Here is a 9,960-nt window from a genome sequence, read left to right as displayed (position 1 = left end):
AGCAGCAGCAATGGCGGCGGCGCAGTGGCCAATATATAGCAGCCGCCGCCCAAAAAGAAAGGAAGAGGAGCAGCCCGGCCCAGCATGTACGTACGCATTGCGTGCATCTTCCTGGTTGATTTATCGAGCTGGGCCACAAGTCCGCGTTGCAACTTAAACCTGATATTGGTCTATTAGCTTTAGGAATTTTTGGAGCCAGAGTTGTAAATAAACTTAAAAAAATTGCCGAGTTATTATACTTTTGTTTTAAATTTAAATTAAAAATATAAAATATTTCAATCTATTTTATAAATTCCAGCTCATGATTCCAGAGCTGAAGCCGGACTCTTAGCTTAGCTCGCCTTGCCTGGGTGTGTGTGAATAAAAATGGATGGGTGGTGGTTGGATCGTATATATGGTCGGGTCAGCTCATCAGCTGTGGTACGTACGTACGTACGGAGGTTAGCTAGTAGGAAGTTTCTGACAGCAGCATAGCATAGCACATATGATGAATGGATGATGATGAGCCTGGCGTACTGACACTGACTGCCTGCCATGGCAGTGTACTCGAAGGAACATACAGAAATACAGAATGCACGCACGCCTGCATTAAAGAGGCAGGCAGTTGCTTTCTGAAGATGAGGATCTGATGGATCGATGATGGTCATGCGTATGTATCGAGTGCATGCATGATAATCGATCGATGACCAATTTGTCTGGATGGATGGAGGGTATACGCGTGGTGCATACGGTGATCCAGCAATGTACGTATTAAGTACTACACACACTAACAATGGCGTGTGCCAGCCGGCTGGCCGGTGTACTATTATATACTATCGTCTATGCATGTACGTACATGCTCGCAATTTATTATTATATTTACATTTATTGCGAGAATGCTTGCTCGCTCGTCACGCATTGTGCCTAGCAACACTTATACAAATGCATGTATGTCATGTGTAGCAGCAACCAAGGATTAGACCTCCTCCAATGGTATGAGCTAGTACCTAGCACTTCAAGAGACAACCCATAATCTGGCTCGTAATATAAATGACTCCACACGTCATCTCCACCAAGAGATAACTCTTATCCCTCTTCTACTAAAATATGAGGCTAGAAACCATTGGAGGTGGCCTTAACGAACCACCAACGCCTAAGTATGTAGGCCGCGCCATGTTCGTTCCTCTACGTACTCACTACTGTACTCTAGCTGCTTCCAATTTTTATTATTTATTTCTGGCCGAATTATTATTAAGATACGTAGCCAAGATTATAATTAGTCAAAAACAACCAATAAATAAAAAAAATCAATCAATCAACAACAATCCCAATAAGTGGCGTACATACGTACGTACAGGACGGATTGCATGTACGCATTGATGAGTGCGCATGCAGCATAGACGATCGACGGGCTGCTCCTCTCCTGCCCGGGTTTTAATGCTCCTATATGTAAGGCATGCAGCAGCTACCACCCGCCACACGCCACGGCGTACGCACCACCTCGGTAACTCCCTTCCTTCCTTCTCCCTTCAATCCCATCCTTGGCCATATAAAGATATATACTAGCTAGCTAGCTTAGCCAGCCAGCAGCTATAGAGCAGCAGCAGCAGCTAGTACGCTACTATGGAAGACGACGACGACCGCCGGAGCCTGCAGGTGGTCAACAGTCTCTACTGCCACGAAGAGCCACTCCTCGTCTCCTCCACGCCGACGCCTCCTCCTCCTCCTGCTGCTGCTGCTGATGATGATGATACCACCACAAGCAGAAGCAGCAGCTGCAGCTGCAGCTGCAGCAGTACTAGTGTTCTACCACCACCACACCAGCCGCCGGAGATCGTCGTCGGAGGTGATCATCATCAGGAAAAACGACAACGACAATTACTAGCAGCGGAAGAAGAGGAGGCAGCAGTGCGTTACATGGTGGCGAGGCAGGGATGCTATGCGCCCAGCAGAGGCTGCTACCTCCACCATCTGCTGTCGTCTGCTGGTGGTCATGGCGGTGTGGCCGCCGCTCGCTCCATGGGAGTCCACTACATCATCTATGTAATTAACAAGTTGGGGCTTGCGGCGTCGACGGCCTTCAACGCGGTCAACTATCTGGACAGATTCCTCTCCATCAACTGCCATCTGGTAATTAATTAATTACTCGCGCTCCTCCTAATTCATCATGCATCCATTCATCCATCCATCAACTAGTACTGACTGATGATTGATGAATGCATGGGTGCAGCAGAGGTGGGACGAGTCGTGGATGGTTGAACTGGTGAGCGTCGCCTGCTTGTCCGTCGCATGCAAGCTGGACGAAGTAAACATCCCATCACTCCACCATCTCCAGGTACGTGCTAACTAGCTAGTACTCCTACACGCGTGCGTGCCTTCTTTTGATTTCCACCTCCTCCTCTTTCGAGTGTTAAGACTGCACGCTTCAAGCATGCATGCATGCATGCATATAGTAGCTGCTAGCTACTTACTAGTACATGTACATACGCGTGATATGGTAGAAAACTTATTATTAATTCCCTCAGCTCCATCCATTATCCATACGATCCGATCCGTCCATGGATCTAGCTAAGATCGAGCTGGCTGGATGTGCAATGCATGCAGATGGAGGAGGTGCTGGGGCACTCTTTCCGGTCGGCGACGGTCCGGGACATGGAGCTGACGCTGCTCAAGGCCCTCCAATGGCGCCTCGCCTGCGTCACGCCATTCTCCTTCCTCCACTACCTCATCATACCACCACCATCATCAGCCTCTGCTGCTCGCTGCACTCGCCTCCTCCTCCGCTCCCTCGCGGAGCCCTCGTTGCTCCTCCGCTTCGATCCCTCCGTCATCGCCGCCTCTGCGATCCGCTGCTGTGTGGGTCTGCACCACCACCACCAGCAGGATTATTCCTCCAGCAGCGATGCCATCAGCCGCCTGCTGCTGCTCATCCGTCCAGCAGATTGCCCAACGGTAGGTAAACATGCATGACATGCAGTAGCTTCAGCTATATCTATATGTACACATTTCTTTCTTTTTGTTCAAAATGAGTATACAGTATACATGCATATATATATATATACATATATATATATATATATGAAAATCTATTCTACACGCGCTTTAGAAAGCATGCATTCATGTATGGTGAATTATTATATATATACATAATTGTTTGATCGAGAACCAATATATATAATATAATGAACTGCGTGCATGCAGAAGGATGATGATGAGTGCTTCAAGATGATGCAAGCACTACTCCACGAAGAATCCTGCTGCTGCTTGGATCATTATCCCTACATCAGTGAGAGTGAGCAGCAGCAGCCGCAGTACTCCAGCGGCAGCCCAGTTCCAGGTCAGCAAACCATTGCGGCGGTCAACAGGTCAGCATCAGTCGTCAGCCGTCGCTTGTTCGCCGGATCAACTAACAGCACATACACCAGGGCGACCAAGCAACCATGACAAGGCACCAAATTAAAGTAATCAGCAAATGCACACAAGCTAGAGATCGATGACCTAATTCAAGACATCTCTGCGCATGCATGCCTCACACAAATTAAACGACAACCACATTACTTCATTTTACTGTTCCTTTACTCTAACGAATCCATCAAATCAAATTAATTACATGCACATGAATCACTTACCTACTTGTGTGTAGTAAGTACTACTGTATTAATTAGTTATTTGCATTCGTTCGTTTGTAATATCCCTGCATTGGTTGCCTATTACAAATGCAACCGGAAGCACGCATATGTATTTGTGTTGTGCGTGCTGCTTAAAGTTTCAACCTTCCTTTTCTTTTCTTAATATATATTTTGTACAATGAGCTCTAGCTCTACGTGGATTACCATTTCATTATAATTTAATGTCTAGTGTGATTTATGTTGGCCACAAACTAACACTGGCCATCAATATATCTTCGCATTAATTTATTGATTTTCTTTCATGAGAGGTGTCAGTATTGTTTAGTGACCATTGCCTCCAATAACAAAAAAGTATTTATGTAGTATGTATTTTTAATGAAACATAGCAAAAATATATTTTTGTGAAACTATATTTGAGACAAATAAATCTAGCTAGCCGTTCAGTGCATCATGTACAAACATATCAAAAGTAGTCCCCATGTGAACTAGAAAAAAGAGAGAAAAGTACCTCGAGAGAGTTAAAAAAGAGAGCCAAGGCCTCAAGCTCACTACGTCGATAAGAAAAACACTGCACCATTCATTTTTTTTATGATCAGGGCTTCTTTAAACTAGAGGTTCCACGCCAAATGCGACTAACCAAAAGCTAAATTAATCAAGGAAAGTAAAGAATCTACAACATCAATTGTTATGCATCTTAATCTTAATATTACTAATTAGAGGCTCCTTTTGAAGCCTCCACGTGAAGCCACCTAGAATCCTACGTGTACACCCCAGAAAATTAGAGGAATCATAAAAATTCTCTAAAAACATCTGGCCATACATAAATTACCCACCCGTACGGATCACATGTGGGCTGGACTTCTCCTAAAAATCCTGATGGATCTTGAGGGTGTCCTAGGATCGGCCCTGGTGAGGTTAGCAGCACTAGCGAATGAGCCAAAACAGAAGCTTGCAAAATCACTATACGAGGCGTGGCAGCAGATATGAGTTGGTGACCCGTCCATCAGATCGTGGCACCTGACCTGAATGGGCGAAAGAAGCGAGCTCCCCAACTAACAGATCGACTGTTTTTTAATCTCTTCCTTATTTAAATCACAGAGAATCTTTATCTTCAAGGCTCGGTAGTTAATTGATGAAAAATATCTAAATTACTCTCCTCGACTGTAGCCAAAGCCCCGTATAATCCACTAAACTATCGTTTGGTTCATTTTAGAGAAAATTTTCTCAATGCTATTAAAAATTTAACTTATCCCTTTAATACCACTGAAATTTAGGCCATCCGTTCAATACCATCACTTTTAATTTCCCATCTGTGCCATCACCGTTACTTTTTGAGCAAAACACCGTGTAACACTGTTAAACCAGATGTATGATCGTTTTTTTCCTTTTTACCGCTCAACACTGAACACATCTCACCAACCCTTTTCTCTCCTGAATAAAAAAACTCTATCCTCCCCCTGTTGAGTTGTGTTCCAAATTCAGTTGCACATAAAAGGCCGACTTGTGACGAAGCGTAGCGGAGGCACAAGTGGCCCATGTGGTTCGACCTAGCGTCACCTGAGGGGGGTGCGGGGGCAGCGCCCCCGCGGTACATATTATATACCCGATTAGGGTTTCTCTTTGATGATAATCTTCTTGTAAGCCGCCGCACGGCGTTGTAACCAGACTCTTGATATATTAAAGTTCTTGCTGGTTGGCGCCCGTGGTTTTTCCCTTCCGTATTGGTTGGGTTTTCCATATTAAATCTCGTATCCCCGATCTATTTACTTTCATTGTTTATTGTCATCGTTTATAACACCCCCGTCGCCGAATCCACTCCCCGGCTCCCCGTCCCACGCCGCGCCGCCGCTCCCCTTCCTGGATCTGCACGCCGACCCCGCTCCCCGCTTCCATGCACGGCGCACTGCGTCAGGGGGGAGACACGCGGCCCCTACACACGCGGGCCCTCGCGCCGCGTCGGGGGGACACATTGCCGCGTGGGGGGGCGCGGCCGTGGGACCGAGCGCCGCTTCGGGGGTGCGCGGCAGCAGGCTCTAGCGCCTCCGCAGTCAGCTCCCCGGAGTCCAGCGAGAGCGAGCTGCAGGCCCATCACTAGGGCGACGCCGATGCGGACTACTTCAGCTCGCTCGCGGACATCAACGCCTTCTTCTAGTCGCCCAAGTGCATGGAGTACGCTAGGATGGACCCCTGCAGTGCCTTCTTCGTGCCGGCGCCGGCGACGACGGACGACGCCTGCTGGGAGGAGGAGGGCAACATCGCGCTCTGGAGCTTCTCCACTCTCGGCTGCTGAAGCAGCGTCAGAGAAATGGGAGCGATAATTCAGTTACTGACCGATCGCCGATTAGGCGACCAAAACACCGGTCGTCGTTGGCATGAAAAAAGTATAGTTGAATTCCATATATATTTGACAATTCAATTCGATGTAAACAATTGTAATAAGCTAATTATATAGTGATCATGCGTTGTAGGGGGGAGCTCCCATGGAGCTCCATGTTTTAAGGTAGCTTCCATGGAGTTAACCTCTCTACAGTTGCTTGTTATGAGTAAAGGCAGCTTTATTAGATCCAACTAAAAGTGGATATGTATTACTGTGTGTTGCTTCCTGTTAAAAAAATGTTTGTCATCGTTCCGTGTATATCCAGAGTTTTGTTGTTCACTACAAATCTACAATGCATAGAAGGGATAGCGATATAAATACTTCAACTATTTCCTACAGGGGCAGTATTGTCTTTTCCACCTTCAATTAACAATCTCCTAACAGCGCAACGACGGAATGGCATCGAAGGGCTGAGATTAAAATTTCAGTGGTAATGAAGGGATGGTCTAAATTTTGATGGCATTGAAGGGATGAGTTAAATTTTCAATAGCATTGAGAGAATTGGCCCTTCATTTTACCCCCCTCCCCCCACCCCAAACTATGCCCTTTTCATTTTTCCATGCACAGATGGAGTTTTAAGCTGGAATTTTAAAATATGATAGTACACATCATAACACATGTTAGAAAAAATACATTGTAATTTTTTATCATTATTTTGATAGGTTAATAAATTAATCATTAGAGTTCAAAATTATATAAGAAATAACAATGAAAAAATTATAATAATTTTTTAATATGCATTGTGATGTCCACTACTATCCTGCAAAATTTGAAATTAAAAATTGTACATGGAGAAATAAAAAAGATAAATTATGTTATGGGATAAAATGAATTAAATCGCATAGTTTAGGGGGTTATTCAAACTTTAGCTATACTTGAAGGGAGTAAATTGAACTTTTAATTAATCCAACTAAGAAACATATAAAGAGAGTTATCATCCTTGCAAAATAAAATCTATTGCAACTAGATAATGATAATTATGTATTTTAGAGTATGGGTTAGAATATTTAATAGATGTAAGAGGGCGTGAGATAGATAAATATAATTATTAGCTATACGTTTTATTTTTATATTAATTCTAATTAGCCCCTGCGGCAGCATAGGTTGATAGGCTAATACGTAACAATCTCAATTAAACCAAATAATTCATATCAAATAAATATCTAGGAAATAAGAATTATGAAAATTATAGTGATTTGATTTCCATGCGAATTAGAAAACTTAATAAAGAGTGCATGCAAAATGCAACCAACAATAGCGGTTTCTGAAATTCAGAAATGGTGTAACTCCTATGATAACCCTAGAACGACTAGGATGGAAGACACATGGTTTGATAGATCAGCAATAACATGGGGCAGAAAATATGGTTATTGTCTCACCCTTTGGGCCAAAGTACTTTGGAGTCGAGAGACAGCCCTAGAGTGACACTAGATGCAAAAAAACCAAAAAAAAAAACCGTATCTCAAGCTTCTGGAAACAAATTCTAAGTTTGGAAATGATCTGGTCCTTTGAGAACGTTGGGCCTGAGTACTATATCTCAAGCCCTGAGAACGTTGGAACGACTAGGAATACAGCTATATCTCGCACGTAAATTGGACGAAATATCCTCAAAACTAGCTATGATATGGGCAGCCAAAAACCATACGAGCCGAAAGTACTCTAGAATTGAGAGGCCCAATTTGTCAGTGGGCCGGGCAAGCTGGAATTGGGCCCTTCTTCCTCCTTGGCTTCTCTCTGTCCCCTGATTTCTACTCTACTTCCCCAAATTGTATCCCCATTTGTATCCTAGATACCAGGAGCTCCATTGTATCGAGCTAAGCAGTCGAGGTCCACAACACAGGAGCATACATGCATGATGCTTTCATCAGATCTGTAAGCAACGCAAGCACTTTTCGCAAGATTTCCTTGACGAAAGTATGGGCCGGGGATGGAAAAGCAAAAGGGATCGATGGAGGAGCAGCAGAAGCAGGAGACAGATATTCCTTCCAGGGAGGAAAGTGTCCGATCCGCGTCTATCTATATATCCACTCATTCTTTCTTTTGGTTATCATCCAAATGCGAGGAGGCAAGGCAAGTAGCAAACAAGTACAGTAACCCCAGTCCAAAGCAAGGAATAGATCCTGAGATTGCATTGCAATCCCTTCCGGCCGGCCGGAAAGCAATGCAAACCAAACCAAATAAAGGAGATGATCGAGGACCCATCCCACAGTTAAGTTAAGAGGGTATGCAGCTAGCACACAGTGCATAGTACATACTTACTTTAATCATGTCGGCAGTCTCCTTTGCTTTCTCTGACCTGGCTGGCTTTATGTCCCAGCTAGCTAGGTACAATATTAATTATGTCGGTTGCATGTATCGGAAGTTCATCACAGTACAGTTCTGATCCCCAGAAGAGTACGACTCCAGTCAGTGCTGGTAGCTGTTACTGACTCCTGCAGCATGCAATTGTGTTGGTGTCATGCTGAACAAAAAATCCTGAATAATTAAATTAAATTGATTCAGATTTATGGCTTGTGTTATAATCAATCTGGTATCAGTAGTTAAACTGCATGATCGATCGAGTTGATGGCTCTGACACAAGAATCATGCATGGGAGCCACTACACTACACCACACTGCTTGCTGCCACAACCAAACCTTTATTTTTAGTTGCCAAAGGTAACGACTACTTAACTAGCTAGCTCCCGGCCGGCGCAATGCTTTATTGGCATCATCTTTTCTGTATGGGATCGATTAACAATCCTCGCTCTCAGATCAGCTTGCAGAGATGCATATAACTAAGCATCGCAGACTCGATTAGCAGCTACAGGCAGCACCATGGCCTCTGACCCTATGGCGGCTAAGCTCCAACTCCTCTCCCTCCTAGTTTTCCTGCTGTCCATGGCATTACTGCTAGTCACCGGCGCGGGTGGTGGTGCCAGCAACGGCGGTGTCCAGCTGATCCTGGTGAACAACTGCGCCGAATCGATATGGCCTGGCCTGCTGGGCACCGCCGGCCACCCGACGCCGCAGTCCGGCGGCTTCCACCTGGCCCCGGGCGACGAGACCGCCTTCGACGTGCCTCTGGGCTGGTCGGGCCGCCTGTGGCCGCGCCGCGGCTGCTCCTTCGACGGCCGCGGGCGGGGCAGCTGCGCGACGGGCGACTGCGGCGGCGTGCTCCGCTGCGACGGCCGCCCCGGCGCGACGCCCGCCACGGTGGTGGAGATGACGCTGGGCACCCCCAGGTCCCCGCTGCATTTCTACGACGTGTCGCTGGTGGACGGGTTCAACGCGCCGGTGTCCATGTCCCCCGTGGGTGGCGGCGCCGGGTGCGGCGTGGCCGGGTGCCAGGCGGACCTCAACGTCTGCTGCCCGTCGGCGCTGGAGGTAAGGGACAGGGAGGGGAAGGTGGCCGGGTGCCGGAGCGCGTGCAGGGCCATGGGCGGCGACCGCTACTGCTGCACGGGGGACTACGCGTCGCCGGAGAGGTGCCGGCCCACCGTGTTCGCGCACGTCTTCAAGGCCGTCTGCCCAAAGGCCTACAGCTACGCCTACGACGACGCCACCTCCCTCAACCGATGCAAGGCCAGCCGCTACCTCATCACCTTCTGCCCGCCGCCAACGTACAGGAAATAATTAACCACTTGCTCTGTCTGTCTGTTCCAGCGTTTTTTTTTTGTTCAGAAGATCATCGAGTTACTACCTAAACAACATACTACTAGTATCTAGTATGTAGTATCCGAAATTCCGAATCATGCATGCATGTACCTTAACATTCAGTCAGGTAACTTAATAATGTACTGTTAATAATAACACACGGCATCGGCATCTGATCTGACAGTCATACACAGTCCTGCCTACCATGCATAATTGCATATACACTACGACTGAGACGCGATCAAAGTCTGAATCCTGATCATTCATTCATAAGTAGCGATCGATCCAACGACACGACATGGATGATAGATGGACGATGTACTGTCCTTTCTCCTCGTTC

General features: G+C 46.3%; 2 protein-coding genes across 2 annotated transcripts; both read left to right on the top strand.

The window, feature by feature from the left end:
- The first annotated feature begins 1,602 nt into the window (after positions 1-1,602).
- LOC112872428 (putative cyclin-D7-1) lies at positions 1,603-3,423 on the top strand. Its single transcript, XM_025935497.1, has 4 exons — positions 1,603-2,109; positions 2,210-2,314; positions 2,584-2,931; positions 3,181-3,423. Exons 1-4 carry the CDS (start codon positions 1,603-1,605, stop codon positions 3,421-3,423), a joined length of 1,203 nt encoding a protein of 400 aa, XP_025791282.1.
- A 5,360-nt stretch (positions 3,424-8,783) lies between these two features.
- Positions 8,784-9,803, top strand: LOC112903261 (thaumatin-like protein). Its single transcript, XM_025972495.1, has one exon. The coding sequence runs from the start codon at positions 8,802-8,804 to the stop codon at positions 9,597-9,599; it is 798 nt and encodes a 265-aa protein (XP_025828280.1). The 5' UTR covers positions 8,784-8,801; the 3' UTR covers positions 9,600-9,803.
- Positions 9,804-9,960: the final 157 nt, after the last annotated feature.

Source organism: Panicum hallii, chromosome 8 (assembly GCF_002211085.1).
Source record: "Panicum hallii strain FIL2 chromosome 8, PHallii_v3.1, whole genome shotgun sequence".
NCBI lineage: Eukaryota > Viridiplantae > Streptophyta > Magnoliopsida > Poales > Poaceae > Panicum > Panicum hallii.
The sequence above is the reverse complement of the archived record's forward strand: the minus strand, read 5'-3'. Positions and strand labels throughout refer to the sequence as shown.

Coding starts and splice junctions, on each gene's coding strand:
- LOC112872428 (XM_025935497.1), top strand. CDS start 1,603: ATGGAAGACGACGACGACCGCCGGAGCCTGCAGGTGGTCAACAGTCTC. Junction 2,110..2,209: donor TCTCCATCAACTGCCATCTG/GTAATTAATTAA, acceptor GCATGGGTGCAG/CAGAGGTGGGACGAGTCGTG. Junction 2,315..2,583: donor CATCACTCCACCATCTCCAG/GTACGTGCTAAC, acceptor CAATGCATGCAG/ATGGAGGAGGTGCTGGGGCA.
- LOC112903261 (XM_025972495.1), top strand. CDS start 8,802: ATGGCCTCTGACCCTATGGCGGCTAAGCTCCAACTCCTCTCCCTCCTA.